This window comes from Rhopalosiphum padi, chromosome 2 (genome assembly GCF_020882245.1).
Source record: "Rhopalosiphum padi isolate XX-2018 chromosome 2, ASM2088224v1, whole genome shotgun sequence".
In the NCBI taxonomy this organism is placed as follows: Eukaryota; Metazoa; Arthropoda; class Insecta; order Hemiptera; family Aphididae; genus Rhopalosiphum; species Rhopalosiphum padi.
This window is the reverse complement of record NC_083598.1, coordinates 20,713,692-20,732,169: the sequence shown is the minus strand read 5'-3', so window position 1 is coordinate 20,732,169 and position 18,478 is coordinate 20,713,692. Positions and strand designations below refer to the sequence as shown.

The 18,478-nt window shown below is 26.7% G+C and overlaps 1 protein-coding gene across 4 annotated transcripts in view; it reads left to right on the top strand.

The window, feature by feature from the left end:
* The window catches only part of LOC132920383 (growth/differentiation factor 8-like), a 38,795-nt gene that overhangs the window by 6,365 nt on the left and 13,952 nt on the right, over positions 1-18,478 (top strand). Inside the window, exons 1-2 of one of the 4 annotated variants that reach the window (XM_060982736.1) lie at positions 4,893-5,086; positions 14,686-15,363. In XM_060982736.1, the coding sequence (XP_060838719.1) occupies positions 14,745-15,363 (619 nt within the window). In that variant the 5' untranslated portion in view covers positions 4,893-5,086; positions 14,686-14,744. Of the gene's footprint in view, positions 1-4,892; positions 5,087-14,069; positions 14,323-14,685; positions 15,364-18,478 lie in introns of those variants that run through there. The other 3 variants (XM_060982740.1, XM_060982739.1, XM_060982738.1) reach the window with 3 other exon arrangements.

The following is an 18,478-nucleotide window of genomic DNA, read 5'->3' as shown; positions in this document are numbered from 1 at the left end:
TTTTTATTACGAATAATACTCATTTTTTTTTGTTTATAATTCTGCTTATAAGTATACTGTCATAGCACAATTTATAATTTTGTTTCGTTGAAACCTCTAAGGATTTTTTACTTAAAATTATTCTCAGTATGTTATTATGATTTAACTGTAAAATTGTTTATGTTCTTATCTTTAACTCTTTTCCAAACTAGAAGACCATATTGCAAAATTGGTCGATATAAAGCAAAATAAGTATTCCGTAATTACATTGAATAATCAAACGTAGTATAACGAATTTTTCTCAATAAATTAGTTAGTCGATACTTGATAATTATTTTGTTATAATTAAAAAAATATTAATCATAGAAACTTTAAAATATTCCCCTTTTACTTATATTTCCATTTTTTGTGCACATTGAAAATCTCAAAATGTTTAAGCTAATTTTTAGCGATCAATACACCAAGGGGGGTATTTATAATTTTATTTCTGCATCGTGTTAACAACTATACACCCGGCAAAAATTAAACGTATCTATACTATACAGCAAAAATTTCCAATAAGTATTAAGATGATAATGATTTTTCTTGAGATTGTCATCTATTAAACATTACTGAATGACAGTAATTAGTTATAAAATCAATACATATCAATTTTTTTCCGTCGAGCTACGTATACTAACTAAAAAAAACAGTTGACAGAAAATGCATTTTGTTCATCAATACTGACTACTGTGTCTACTGTCTAGTATACACAAATATGTCCACGAATGATACTACTATTATATATTTAAATTTCATACTATTCTATAATATACCGGTACGTCGGAATTGATTTTTAAATTATATTCTTAAGTGCAATGTCTTAAGTAATAATTAATTCAACCTATTGAATTCAGAAAGTACCAATAACTTTATAAATATAATTTATAATATAAATTATGCTTAGAAAATCATTTTACAAAGATTTATCATAAAATTAAAATTTATCAAATTAATTTCTGTAGAACCCAGCCTACTGCAATTGAATAGGTTATTTTCATTCAAAAGTTAAAATCTACCATAATATTATAATGTGCTTCGTATTACAGAGCAAATTCTTGAGTTTTTTTTTTTATTGTTTATGGTTTTTCAATGTAGCCATATGTAGGTATACATTTTTTATGAGTATCTACCTATTTCAATCAATAAAATAATTGTAGTATTCTAGTTTTATTGTTATTTTTATGTTTGTGATTGAGATATCCCATTATTAGTGCTCATTTTTGAAAACTTGTACATTAAAAATTATCCCTTTATATATCTATACGCACTTGTCTTAAATCAACCACTTTTAATTAATTGTTTTGCTTATCAGGCAATTCACGATGTCCATATACTATATGTTGCATCAAGAAATACCTATGATTACAAAATAAATGATATTTTTAATTAATGTTATGTTTAAAAAATATGTAGTATATAGTTGAAACTATCGCAGTGTTAATTAAAAAAAAAAGTTACTGACGGTTACAAATATGTAAAGACGTAAACATTGCAAATTATTTATATTATCTAACTACTGTAATACACATTTAAATGTAAATTCTTTTTATCAATTAACATGATCGTAATTTTTTCATAAATGAAATAAATATCTTATTATTATTAATCTTTTATCGTTTTTTTTTTTTTTAATGAATTCATAATTAAAAAATGATTTTTTTGTCAACTTGAGCATAATACCTATGATGATTTCATGACACTAAATATAAAAAAAAAAGGATAAAATTAGTTAACCGATTTGATATACAGTAGTTAACGAGTAACCATCGTTATAGAATAAATCATAGAATAATGCTGATAAAAAAAATCTTTTTTATTTTTAATAACTATGAGAACCTTGCGTTAAATTTTCAAGCTTTTAGACACAGAAATTGAAAAATATATTTATCTATACATAAAAAAAATAAAAACATTGAAAATGTCTCATGCTTATAATTAATAGCTCTAAAAGAGTCAAAATATTTTGAAAATAATGCCTTTTACAGAAAATATTAAGTATTCACAGAATTATTTACTTACGAATTAATTTTGTTAAAAATTGGCTTTACGTAAAAATTTCTGTTTTATATTACTTTTTGTTTATTCGATTATAAAAAAGGACTGGGATATTATATTTTATGCCCTCAAAAATACAATTAGAGCCATTTTTTTACCATAAAAAATGTTGAAGTTGAAAATCAATATAAAAATCAATATCTACATTAATCGTTCCACTTTTAATATAAAATAAATTCATATTTATTATAGAAATCATTTAAAATAAAAATTGTGGATATTTGAGTAAAGAGATGTATTTTGTTCTATTTTTAAATTGGTTTTTATCGCATGCTAAAAAAATGTTTGAGTTTAGTTGTTTTCGCTATTTTCTGGTTTTTTGTTGTAAATTGTAAAATATTGTATGCAATACCTACTAATTTAATATGTATTTAAATATAATTATACAATAAATAGACTAACATTTGAGTGCATGTCTATTTTAATATGGATACCTAGCTATTGAATGTCAATGTTATTGAAATATTTAAAGTAATTAAATTTAAAAACTGTTTATTTATTTATTTTCAACAAAAAATTTATTTTTAACAGTTATTATAGTTATTGAATAATTTGTTTTGTAAATATCTTGACCTTAGATAATATTGATATCACATTTTAACGAATAATGGTTCATAATTCATATTGACCATATTATTGAATTGTATTTCATCATAATAATTATAAAAAAAAATTAAAAATATATTATTTTAGTTAACCTACTTTACCTAATCAAATATATTATTGGAATCATGATACGTTACTTCGAATTGTGGAGAACGTTATTCTTGGTAAACTACAATGATTGGGTAAGGTCAGGCATTATGATATTATTGTCTTGTAATAAGTACTACAAATTATATATATTTATTGTTGTCATAAATTACATTTATTAAAAAATCAAATTTTAGTAATTATTTAGTTGCACAATACTTTAGGTGAAGTTTATATTTTACTTGCAATAACACTAATAAGTAATCACATGCTATAAGTATGCATTTTCGATGGGTAAATTGCTATTAGCTGAAAATAATTATTTTCTGTTAATAAATGTATAATTGTACGTTTTATTAAATTTATTTTGTATATATGTATTATTAAAATAATAAATTAGCTAATTATTATAAGACATTTTTACATATTATGTACTTTGAATTTGATGACGGATTTTAAGGTGTGTCAGTGACGGACGAGGATGGGCGGGTGTGACAAGGGCAGTCATTGTGAATAACATACATTTTTTAAAATCATTGTGCTTGAACATTATTTGTTTATGTGCGTTTTAAGCAATTACTAGTTTAACCATTGAAATATTTATGAAGGATTATAAATTTATTTGAGTTAGTTAAGTCAAAATTCATAGCTACATTTAGTTATAACTTAATATAACTTTAAAAATCTATAGTTAATATAGAAAAAAATATTAACTCAGTTAATTCGTTTATTTTTAATTATTATTCACTTACATTATACATAGTATAGACAGTATAATATACATTACTTATTGGTTATTATTAGTGATTATTATGAAACTTAAATATTTTAAATAACTAATCATTTTGTATTAATCTATTATATTATTATTTCTAATCATAGTCTGTAATCATTTAGGTAGTTATACGTTTGTGTTTACTATATTATTGAATCAAGAAATACTTATTTGTTTACTTTAGCTCAAATTCATCGTTTATAACGTGAATAAATAAAAATTATAATTTAATTTGTAATCTTAACCACGTTTATAGATTTGTAAAAACATATTTTACATTTAACGTCTTAGTTATTTTTTTAATTAACTAAAAGAAACTAAGTATTTAAAAGAAATAAATATATTAGGTTTTTTTTACTAGGTATTTAACTAAGTTTTACTATTCTTCACAATTTCGAGAACCTCTAATTGGTGTTATTAATATGTTTATATTTATTATTGGTAAATTATTTGAGGGGTAGCAAAGGGCGTCACCTTCTACCACACTATAACTTCCCCCCCTACACCAAAAATAACCACAATGAATTTCAAGTTCCGCCAATGTATTAGACTATATAGATTATAGAGTGTTATGAATTTGATTTTCTTATTGTATTTTGAATATCTATTGTATCATAGCTAGGTCACTAAGGTGTATAATTTTATTTATTTTATAAGTATATAATATATATATGTACTTAATTTAAATTAAATTTCCAAGTTTAATTGTGTAGTATAGTTTTATAGACTAAAATACTTAATCAATTATAGTTTATAGTAGACCTTGAACCAATCAATATGATGGTGTTGAATAAATTATACAACTTTCACAATTAAATTTGTCTACATTTATTAAAAAGCCAGACTTCTTTGTAGTCTACAAATTGGGTATTTTTTTTATCATGAATTTTTATATTATTAGTCTATTGACTTCTATAGTCCAATATTTTCTGTAAAATCAATTACTTTATTTTTATTCAATAATTATTATTATCACAAAAACCTTTAGAATTATTATTATCTATTATTAGGGTGTCCTTTATATACATTTTTCGTTATTCAGTTCCATATAATATGTATTTTAACTTATTCGTACCCATTCAATGAACTATCACGTGCAGATTGACAAATGTGCATGCAATAAATCGCGACAGTTGAAACATGTGTCCGAACGTCACGTACTATGGTAAGTCTTACGGCTTGTATTTTTGTAATGTTCCAACATTGATACAGTGAAGAACAATAGTTCAAAAAAATTTTTATACAATTTTTTTTCTTCTTTCCCCTACTTAAAGATGCCCCTCCTCACGTGTCTTATGTATCGTGTGTGTATCTATGTACGTACATTGTGTTTTGAAAATATGATATAAAGTACATTACGTTTCGATCAAACGAACTATGATGTTCTCGTTCATCATAAGTATAATTTCAATTGATGTGGCGTGCATGTTTTACGAAATGTGTGGTGTGTATATTATTGACGCGAAGTAAAAAAACAATTCTTATATTATCCGTTTCGTATTCTGCCAATCACTGTGTATAACGTTTGTGAGTTGAAAAATGGTATGTTATAAACTAATAATAATTACAATTAACGAATAATAATAAAAGGATAATTAAAAAAACATATTTCTTTTTGAACATCACAATGTCTTAACCATAAATTTATTAAGTATTTTTTATTTATAGACATACCTTAAGTTATTTTTATTGTTATAAGAGTTTTTTAGGTGATTTTATGGGAAATTAACAACGATTTTGGTAACCAATAAGGCAATAAGCCAATAACCGCGATATTATTCTATTATAATTTAATAAAATATGATGCTATACTTATTTAGACTTACTGGCTATTACTTATAACTGAATACTGAATTTGATATAATAATATTAAGATTTTTGCATAAAATACACTCAAATAAGAACCTGTACATCACATTATTATAATCATTAATAATATTATAATGTTCATGTACAACGGACAGATAAAAGAGTCCAAAAACTAATATTAAATAAACCAATGGACTGTAATAATAATGACTAATGATTTATATTAAGAGGATATTATATGAATTATAAATTTTCAATCATCGATTATAACGATTATTTATAAAGTTATAACATTGTTACAATTCATATTAAAATGCTTTCATCATAACATGTATGATAACGAAGCAATTATTGTTAGATTAAATTGAAAATATAATATATTTACTAGAAAGAAAAAATAATACATTTTTTGTTGAATTAAAAAAAATAACTTAATTAATTACTTAATTGTCAGGGATATATTTTGTTATAAAATTATTAAGGGGAAAGCAGTGATCTACTATCTCTGCGTCTACAAATAATGCGTATCAATTTTTATTCATTAAACATTAAAAATGTTTTTTTGGTAATTTTCTCTTTATTACCTGTAAGGTTATCTAAATAAATCAAACGATGTGTGTAAGTATCGTATAAAATATTAAAGTATATCAATTTTAGTTTCATTTTTTTTTTTAATTTAAGTATTAATCTTTATAATTTGAATTATCTTAAGAGAACGCCTGATACTTTTACCTACATATATGTTTTCTCCATCTTACAAAATATAATTTGACAAATTTACTTTAAGTTAAACCAATTTTGATTTGTTTAGTATAAGTCAAATTTGATAATAAGTTATTAAATTGAATTGACTTATTATCAAATTTAAAAGTAAGAATATGATCTCGAACATATCCGAGTTATTGTTGTTTATTTATATTTTAATTTTAAAGTAAGTTATGAACATTTTAGAAAATATAATATTTTAGATTTCCATAATTTTAGTTTATTCATGAATGTTTTTGAATATAAAAAAGTTAATATTAGTAACTTGTTATTTACATGGATTACAAAATATAAATTATTATAATAATATGCTAAATGAATAATCAATGAACATTGATAGTTTATTTATAAATATTTAAAATTACAATTAGCCAAAAAAATTTCAATTTCTTAAAACTTTCGATTAAAATTATCACAAAAGCGAGTGTTACAAGTTAATTTTATTTATAAAAACGTAGAAAGTCAAAAATAGGTTATAAGTTAATTTAAAAAAAATTTATTTCAAATTTTAGCTTATTTAGTTATTATTTTATAGATTTAGTTATAATTAATAATGTGTTTTTATTATTTATTAAATGTTGAATTTCAAAGAAAAAGGTACTAAATAGTAAATACAATACTAAATAACTTAATAATAACTTTTTATTTTATTGAATACTGGCTTATTTACTTACCAAGAGTTGAAGAGTCTATAAGAATAATATAATTTAATGTTACTTGTAATTATCGATAAACATTGTGGCACTTGAAGTAAAATTTTTGAAAAATAATTTGCAATAAATATATACATTGGTTGTTTAGTAGTAATTTTTACATTTAATTTTTATTGAAGAATAACACAGACCGCAGTTATTTGAGGTCATTAAAACAATAGTTGATTTTCACATTTTGTACTTCTAAGTTCCAATATGATGGTTTTATAATGGACAACGATTCATTGACAAGATTATAAATAATAACATTTAGAAAATGATTTAGACTATTTGTTTATATTAATATTACATTCAAGTGGGTTTTAAATATTTTGGTTCTATAGTTTTATATAAATTTGAAAATAAATACCTTTTTAAATGGGTGAAAAGTAATCACTTAGCTTGTTTATTATTTATAATTACATGTTTTTGAGTAAATATTGTATATTTTGTAATTTAAAAATTTAAAAAGGTCTTAATAATAAGTAATCTAGATATTATTCCAATTAATTGAACGGTGATATAAAAATTAGATTAATTTCTTATGTACCTATCTAATCTAACCAAATGTATTAAATATGAAATTCAATTGTGCGTATAATTTTAAAGTATATTAACCACAGCAATGTTTTATGAACTTGAAAAATAATGATACACAATTATTGTTTTACTGAAACCAAATATTTTTATTATAAGTGCCCACATTACGTAATTTATGTATCGGATAACACATATTATACACAAACGTTTCGTTCAACTGTCAGATTACTACTATTTCTAAAATAAAAAGAACATGAGCTTGTTCAAATTATTTCATCAGTTAACAAACAATAATATGAACCAACAACAATGCATAATATAATAAAACGTTTAAAAGCTTAAAATATAGCTGTAAATTAGTTATAGAACTGAATAACGCTAAAGAGTACAGAGACTAAAATATTTCCAAATTATAAAATTTGGAACACTATTAGGTATACTATGATGTATTTGGTCCAAATTTCAGAATATACACAAGACATTAATTTAAACAAATTAAACCAATGGCGGCTATTCTAAAAAATATATGTGTTGCTGAGGATATTTCTAAGGATTTACATGCTCTTAAATATAATTGGGAAATGCAATAATACAATTTTTATGCGTTAAAGAAATTTCTACGTAAAACGATGTAATCTATAAGATCGTTTTTTTGTATCTTACTCAAAAATGAATAACTAATTGTAGACTTTAAATTCTCACTGAATATTCATATCAGCAATATAACCTAACCTGAAATAATTTTCAAAATATTTTTGCTCATTTTGTGCTATTTATAGGTATTTTGATTTTTTTATTAAATTTAAAAATTATCTATATTGATAAAAGGCAAAATGTATGTGTGTTGCGATATATAGCAAAGTTTATCGTACTCGTTGTTCTGAAATTTGGTATATAAGTAATTAATGATTAATAATCAATAATCATATTTTTGAGGATATTCACACTGAACCAATTGCATTTTAAAAAAAGGCTTATATAATAAGGATCTGTTAGCTCACGAAAAGCGAATATTGTTTTGTTTCTATAAAGGTTGCCATTGGTTAAAAAAATAAAAAAGTTATTTTAATTGGATATAATTTTAAATCTATGTTTAAATTTGGACAAAACCATCCAAATTAATGTATTAAAAATATGTATAGTTTAAATTTAATGGAATTTAAGAAGAGATAAATCCATGGTCATCTAATTTTTCACAGACTACCTAGTTTATTATAAAATTACTGATCATAGTCATTACAGTTTTTAAAAATATTTTATACTAAAATGATTTATTATACGATTAATAATTCTAAAAAAATATTTATCACGTAATAGCATCTAACCACCTATACACCCACTAAATTGTATGTGTTACTGAAGTAAGAGTAAAACTATTAAGTAAATCTGTATTTACATAGTGTTAGAGAAGTTTGAAATATATCAGTTAAATTATTACTGAGAAGTATTAGATTTTGTGATTTCGATGAAATGTCAAATAAGTTTTTTTTTTAATTTTTCATTGTTTAAAAATGTATAATTATATTACATAAATCAAATATTAAAAATAAATTGTAGACAACGCTATTAGTTTATTGCAATAACATAAATCAACATAATAATATATAAGTGTTATTAAATTATATTTATTAAAATACTATTTAATAGTAGATATTTTTTTTTTTGTTTAAATATATTTAGTTATTTTATAATGTATACGGATAACATAAATTAATATTGAATATTTGAATGTTAGTTATATTATGTTCTTATATTGCATTTTATTAATTTTTCCTAATGGGAATTTTATATTCTAATATTTTAAATTCCTATCTAAAAAGTTCTATACATACATTTAGAAGATTTTTATAAAAGCACAAAATTATTCACTCAGAAATGAAAAAATGCATAAATAGTTAACATAAGTTTAGAATCTAATGACGTTTAGCAAGTTCAATAATAATTTATTAATAGTAACAGTAAATTCTATAAATGCTTTATTTATATAGTATGGTAGTATTTTTAATATACTAAATGCATAACAAAATCTTAGGCTAGTCGTACGGAATAATTATTTTTGAAACAACACATCAAACTATTCAGACTATAAAGACAGTTTAATTTAATGATAAATGAAATAAATAATTACGAAGTATCATACTGATGCTGATTTTTCTAGCGTTATCATTCAATAAAGTTTGATGGCTTATTTTCCAATTATACCATAAACAAATCACTACATAAGACATGATACTGTATTTCGAAACATCAAGTTGTTATTAAAATAAAATGTTTTTTTATAAATTATTTCCATTATAATAATATTGTATTATCGTTATTATTTATTAGTGGCCATAACTTGGGACTGTACACCTATATAAGAAATGTAACAAGTAAATTATATGACGTTACACGAATTACACGTATTTTAATTATAACATTGTATTGTATTTACTTTACAGCTGATAACAAATTGGTAATAGTCAATCACTTATAATATAATTTATTGCTATTAGTTGTATGCAATGCAGTTATGTAGCACACAAAACACAAATATGAATAAGGAAAATAAAAATGGAATTTAGTGAAGACTGCCTTACTTAATTGTATTCAAAAAATCGGCCGTCGTATCGCTAGTTTTTTCATCGCAGAAAACTTATATTGAGAAAATCAACCATTACTCTAGTTGTAAGCACTTTTTAACAAATTATAGTTATTATTTATTACCAATACATTACAGAAGGATTGCTTTTATCATTTAAATTACTTCTATGATCTGAAAGTTCAAAAATAAATTTAACAACAGGTTAGGTTAGTAAATAGTTCAGTGTATACAGTATATATATGTTTCTTTAAAATTCTGAGCAGAATAAATGTATTAGTTTTTCAATAATGTATATTTTTCTTTATCTGTCATATCTTTGATACAGAAGAATTCTTCAATCTTAAAAATTGAGATTGGTTCCTGTTAAAACATTTGATTGATCTAGCTAGATTAAAAATACAATTTTTCTGGTACATCAATTTTGGTTTTTATTTGTTAAAATTCAAAAATTAATAATTGTAGACTTTGATTTTCTAAAAAATATTTTGTACTAGCATTTTCCAGATCCGAAATAATTTTCAAAAAGTTTTTTCTTATTTTTGTACTCTTTGTAGACATTTTAAACTTTTAATTTATCCATGAAAAGATTATATTTTTAAGAAAAAAACTTAAAAATTAATAAACAAAAATTGTTCTTACAAAAAAATAAAAATATTGATAATACATATTCAAAATTTTATAAACATGTTGACAAAATTATTGAAAATTAGTGAAAATCTTCAAAAACACAAGCTATATTAGTCAGAAATATACAAAAAAGTAATTTGTTTATACTCAAGATTTGAAAATTGAAAACAAAGTTCTTTATAAGTTTGTAATATCATAGAAAAAAAATTCTGGAGTGCCATATTAATTTATTATAAACATTTGAAGTTCAAATTTCTATGACATTGGATATTTTTTTAATTTTAAAACGAATATAGATTATTATAATTTTTTTTATAAATGTAAAATAAAATTATAATTGTAAAATTATTCACTGGGTCAAAATTCTTGAAAATGCAATACAAGATTTCACATAATTAATTTATAATGAAACCATTAATTCTAAAAAATATACACAGATTATTATTTTTTTATAGACATTTTAAGTTAGAATTTAGACTAAATTACTTATTTAAGCGATATTATATAACGTTGTTAATTATTTTGTTATATAATTTAAAAACATTATTCATAGAACTTAGAATTAGTACATATTATATTAAATTGCTATGAATTTTCCTATAACTCAGGTTTGTTTTTCATATTAATTGATATAATTTAATTAAAAATTATCACACCCATTTTTGTGACTCACTTGACACATAATCTCCTAATACTCACTTGTCTACCTTTTTTTCGAAAATAACCCAATGATTCCATGTAGAAATATTTAAGTAAGTTTATGAATTTGCCGTTTCATTATTAATAGGTATTTTATTTAATGTATATTATGAGTCCTAGCTTATTGATTTTCATCCAAAATTGACATCATATAAATACACATTATAATCATCACAAATCATTGTCGATAAGCGATCATCGTCTTCCGTCGTAGTGTCCAACTTCAGGCCACATTTTCTTTTACTCTTATTTACGCGTCGATTATATAAAATATGACGTATACCTACTCATAATGTATTATATGGTGCAGGCGTGTCGAAGGGAGTATTCGAGAGACGACCGCCTCCGAGTTTTTTGTTTTGTTTGTTGTACTCAATAACCGGAGTTTATGGCAACGTTTAAACATTAAATGAAGTAGGGGTGAGTTGTAGTAGATGGGTCGAAGTATGGTAATATGATCGTTGGGCGCTGGATGTTGGTTAAATAAATTTGGTACTGATATAAAAAGTTCATCTCATCTCCGCCACTCGCCTTCGTATATACGTTACATTTAATATAGTAGCATTACTATATAGTACATTGTGGTTATAGTAGAATTATTGTCGTAGGTAGTATTAAAGTCGAAACGGTCACACCGGTGTTTGGCAACAAATTGTGAATAGTATATTCTCTGGAGGGTTCGGAAGACTCCCTCTCCGCCATATGTTAAAAGAGGAAACACACAATGACCATTGTACATATATAATCTATATATATATATATATATATATACACATTTGTTTATGCAAATTTTCACGATTCAGTTATTTTCGCACACATCACTGGGGCGTCAAATCCGCATTTTTTAGTCTATACAAAATTCTTGTACTAAAAAAAAAAAATCAAAAAAAATCTAATACACGAAGTAGGTATAGACGGTATAGTGAATGCCTATATATTTTAACAATATAATAATAATAATAATAATAATAGCAATATTCGCGGGAAAGTTGAAAACTGCTAATTTAAGTGGCCCTGACCTATCTTTTACAAGGGAATGATAATAATCAAACTATTTTAATTGATTTCAAATTCCGTTCGTTTTCATTATAATATAATCAACAACAATAATTATTTTTTTTTTCAAACATTCTTTCTGTATTTACTATTGAATTATCGCAGTTTACAAAAATTTGGTGTTGATAACTATATTATATCTGGTTAATAATAATAAAAAAATCTGATAGAATAAAATTAGCTTATCTTATTGTTTTATATATTATCTAGATCTCGATTCATTTCTCTCTTTACGTTGTTTTGATAGACGATAGTGATATATTTGTATGCTATTTTGTCTAAATAAACTAATCTGGTTGATGATAATAGTAATATTACTAGCAATACTTGATAAAAAATAAAAAAAATATACAAGGTAAAAAAACTTTTTGTTTTTAATTAGCACTGTACAGGTAATGCGGTGGATTTGAACCCACTTTTTTCTAGAAATAAAAATTTGAATTCTTTTAGTTCTATAATTATCTTACACAGTTTATTAAAGTTAAACAAACGATATTAATGTGTTTGACGTTAATCGTCTTGAACAGTGTAATGAACACGGTCACTTTAACCTTACATATATTTGGGTATTTAAAGTGCTTTTGCAATTGACATTATGTCTTACGAGTGACGGGAACGTATCGAATATCTATCTATGTAACCTCCCCCCAAAAAAAAACTTTGAAGGGAATAATATAAAATAAACGCTTATAAAGTTATAACTTATAACAAATTAAATATACTTGGCATACATCTTTAAACTTAATCTCGTCGGGTTTTATTATCTACATATTCAGCAGGTTTACAGTAAATAGGCGGGGGAGGGTTAAACACAATTGCTATAGGGGGTCCAATTTATTACATTGCATAACCTGCCGACGATGAAGTCTGCGCACGCATATTAGTACCTTTATATTATTAATATTTACACGAAACGTTAGCACCTACACACACACACACACACACACACACACGGACGCTCACACGCTCAAGCAGACACAGACAGTGGCGTGGCGAAGGGACGTTCAAAAGACGGCGGTCTCCGAATTTTTAGGGCGATTGGTGGGTTACGGCCAACGGATAATAATTTAGTTTGAACAAGTACCTCGGTATTTATATATATATAATACACGACGAGTAACTTTATTGGGGTTCGGGCGGTTGGGTGACCTATAGCGGAACATTAGACTAAATTATTATGTAGCCTCTGAAAAATGTCAAGTTCACCACGCCACTGCGCGCATCGCGTTCATCTATGCAATATGTATGTATATATATATATTATATGCTATAATATTATGTAGTCGGCCGTGGCTAAATACACTGGTTTGTTCTCAACTCATTCGGTTCTGCGCATGTGTGCTACGTCACGCTGTCTGCTCGTTAGCGTTGTCCGCCGCGAAACTCAGACAGGATTACGTCATGATTAAACAGCAGTCGGTATAATAAATGAGGAAAAAACACGATGCTAATTTAGTACGATATTAATGTTATATTTTCGTCCAAGTGGAGATCGTGACACGGTTGTTGTGCTTGGCCATGGATATTATTATTACTACTACAAAACATTACACATTACGATAATTTAATATTATATAATATCATAATCGTAGACGCGTATAATTCGTATTACGAGCGCGCGCTGGAAGACGGCCGCGGCGGCGGTCCGCCGGGCCGGACACGACAGCGGTGGCGGCGGCGGCGGCGGCCGGACGGGAAAACACCAGTAACGGTCTGTCGGCTGCCGCGTGAACGTCCCCGGCCTTATACGACGTGTGTGCGTACCACCGCCACCGCACCGTCATGAATACGCGACGGCTGTCGTTGCCGCCGCCGCCACCACCACTGCCGCCGCCGTCGCCACCACCGCCGCCGCGATACCGCCGACACTGCCGCGGCCGCCGCCGATGCGGCACGCACTTGGTTAACGGGCGTGGAACTTTCGAGACCGATCACCAGAAAATAATATCTTTTTCTTGCAGCGACACACACACACAAAATATACGCGTGTAAATAATATAGTACATGTACGTATATATATATATACGTGTTATACTTATACATATATATATATAAATCAGTTTATATGGCAGTGTGACACCGCGACAATATACAATTTGCATACATTAAATAATCTTTACAACAGTATGATATCGTTATAATAATTCTATATATATATATATATATATTGCGTGCCTACACATTCTATTGCTATTTCATTAATAAAATTGTCATGGTCTACAAAATGTGATACTTATATAACTATTGAATTTGTATTTGTTGCAAGTATACACGCGTTATTATGAATCAAAATATTAGAAATATTTTCTGTTCCGAGACGGTTTGCACACGGTAATAATAATATGAACGATATGTTTTGTATGTTACAGGACGCGCGATTGAATTTCGGACGACAACTGTGGACGAAACGATAATCCCAGGACCTTTGATGCGTTGGAAGATGCCGAATGTGGCGGTCGTCGCCGTTGCCGTCGCCGCTCTGTTGCTGGTCACCGCGGAAACGGTGTTGGCGGCCGGCGGCGGTGGTGGTGGTGGTGGCGGTGGCGGCGGCGGTGGTGGCGGCGGTGGACGACAACGCGGCGCGGCCACCGCCGCCGCCGACCGTCAGGAGGACTTTGACAGCGGCGATGACGAGTCCCCGCAGACGCCGGCCGCCGTCCAGTGCTCCAATTGCTTGGGCCACGAGGGAATCAAGTCGCTGAGCATCGAGCTGATCAAAGCGTCGATACTGAACAAGCTGGGCATGCAGCGGCCGCCGGAGTTCGGAGATCGGATGCCGCCTCGGGTTCCCACCGATCTACCGCCACTGCAGGACCTCATGCGCAAGTACAACAACGACCACAGCGGCTCGGTGGTGGTGCTCCCGCACATCCGGCACAAGTCGCACCACTTTGACGACAGCGTCACCGACATGCAGAGCGACGAAGCCACCGGTTACTCGACCACCGCGTCCGCGGACAACTCCAACAGCTACAACGTTGGCAACACGGACGACGACGACGACTATCACGTCAAGACGCACAAGCTCATAGCGTTCGCTCAGCCGCGTAAGTACTAAGTACTACTCAAATTGGTCTGCATCTTTGCCCGCAGTGATTCTCAACCTTTTCAAGAGGCTACCCCCGCGTCGAATTACACATTCGATTATTTCGCGACAGTTAAATTTATTTTTCTTGCGTACATTATGTACATTTCACGGGTTATGCCATATGTGCTGGTCAGCTGGTGTCCTTGAATAATTAGTTGGCCATCTCCCAGGAGGTAGATGTGACCCCCTAGGTTGAGAATCGCTTGTCTATACGATAATATTACGAGGTTGAAAATTATCATCCCGCCCCTCTTACACCCATCGTCAACTGAAACCGAAAACGATCCAAATCCGTCATCGACCGTCCGTGAATAATAATAAAGTAGGTACTGTTCCCGTTAAAGGTCTTTATGATTTTCGTGAGTAGTTTTATTTTTTAACCATAACACGAAGTTCTTCAATTCTCGATTTATACTGCGTGCGTCTTTAATACTATGACGTATATCATGTGGTATGGGATGGGATCATACGCAGAATACGGAATAAATCCACGGTTGTTTTACCGTAAAATATCTCGGTATATCTCCACTTATTATCTTTGATATAGGAGCGTTTTATATTTTTAACCGTTTGTGGTCTTCAATCTAACTAAATAATTTTAAATTTTATCATAATTATTTCCCCGACACTAATACAAATAGACAATTATTGAATTTTTTCACATTTTCTCGACAAGGTCTTGATCTTTTAATTCATATTAATATTATCCATTTATTAATTTTATATACTCATCACATATTATTATATTTGTTTTTAAGAAATAAGTACATTACAGATTACGTTACTTTTAACTAAATTAGATAATGAGTTACTTTTTTTAGAAGTAATTTCTTACTTGCCGAGTTAAATTTTTTTCATGTTATGCAGTATCTTTTGAATTAATTAATTTTATTGTCACGTTTAGTTAATTTTTTTCCTAATATAAACTTCTATAATTTAGAATGTAAATTGTTTTGTATATTTCTATAATAATGATAAAAATAATGTATAGGTAACTAGTAAATAATTAATAGGTATTATATGAGATATACTAATATACTGTATAGTAGTAAATAGGTAATAAATAATAATTATTAACAATAATAGTATTGTTGCAAATTCATAGAATATTATAATATAATATATTTGGGTAATGGATATTAAACAGAACAGTAAAGTTATAAGGGTAACCACTATTAAGAACAGTTAGCTAGTTTACCCAGTATCTCATAATACCCCTTTGTATACTTTCTTATTATTATTTAATGCTTAATTATTAAATCTTTCTAATAATAAAATAAAAAATTAGTTATATGTAAGATGTATAACTATCATATATTATATTAATACTAAGGTCGTTACACATATACCAATTTTGGGTAAATAATCATAATATGGGTTAATTGATGATAATTAAAGTATGAATGTGGAAAAGCTTAGTCAATGGTAATTTTACTTGTAATATTGATTAATATTTAATACTATAATACGTGTAAATTATATTCTAATATGTAACTAATTTAACTATTATGATTCGTAAAAAAATTAAAACAAGTTTGGCAGTCACGGAAAAAGTTATATAGACTATTAGGTAAAAACAATAAATATATAATTTAATTATTTTAATGGTTTTGCGGTCTCCGTGTTACATACATATAATATATTAGCCGATTTGTGTTTAGTAAAACCTATTACGTGTTGTTATATTTAATATTAGAGAGACCTTATTTTTTAACAAAGTTTAAAGTTAGAATATTATCAGTGTCGTAGCGTTAAATTTTTTCAGTATTTAAATTTTTAAGCAAAAATATGAATATATAAAATATTACAAATTGAAAATGGTCATAACTAGCTTAATAATTAAAATATCGAAAAAATCAACTTTAAGATGCTGATAATGCTCTTACTTTTAACTTTGATAATAGATAAATTCACTCTAATACTAAAGCTAATAACACAATATAATGGATTTTACTGAATGCAAATTTGTCATGTTGTATGTATGTAAGAGTGTAAGACGGAGACTACACATCATGTGGGTGTGGTGTTCTTTTAATGTATGGAAAGTATCTACAGGAATTAATTTTAATATATACATTTTTTTAAATGTACAACCAATTATTATATTATTAAAATAAATAAAACTTAATTTTATTTAAAAAAAAAAAAAATAGATTTTTAACCTTGTTAAGTTAATTTTTTTCTATTTGGCTTGTAGCTTTTACAAGTTAAAAAAAATAAAAGTTACTTTTAACTTTAAACTTAACCTACATTGTTTTATATTAACTTAATTTAACGAGTTAAGAAATTTACTTCTCCGTCTTGATATTATATTATTGTATAATATTCAATTACGGTTTATAAGAATCTAAACTTATTATTAACTTATGGTATTGTGGCATTTTATTATATACACTAGAAGTTATAATTTGTAAATCTGAATTGAAATTTTTCCAATCTGTTAAATTAATTATTGGTTATTATTAATGGACACCAATACACAATACACAAGTAATTATTTAAATAATTAAATAATATTTAATACATTTAGTTTATTATTCATTAGTTTAAATTATGAGTTATAGGTAGGTACAGTAGAAGTATTGACAGGGCTTAACGGGTGGGAGAGAGGAGAATAATTTAGTTGCATGGCACAAAAATATATGTAAAAAAGTTATTTTCATCCTTTTACTGAAGACTGCCTATGTGTATACTCGTGTATTTATTCGTGTTATATTATTTTAAAACTGTTTTAACATTCATAGTTAATAATTGTAATAAATTATTATTTTTTAATATTTACGTATTAAAGGAATACCCAAGTATCGACTATCGATAGAGCGAACATATAGTCTTCCTTAAGACTGCGACTGGAGTTATATTGTACCATAATAAGATCAAATCATTTAATAATGTAAAACTTTAATCTCGATATTATATTATGAACACAAATTATAATTAGCAAATATCGGTGTCCAGTAAAATTTTACAACATAAGTATTTTTAAACAATTTTGACAAAGAATTTTGTTACATTAATAAAGATTAATTTTGTTTGTATATTAATTATTTTATTAGTTTCGATTAATATTTATA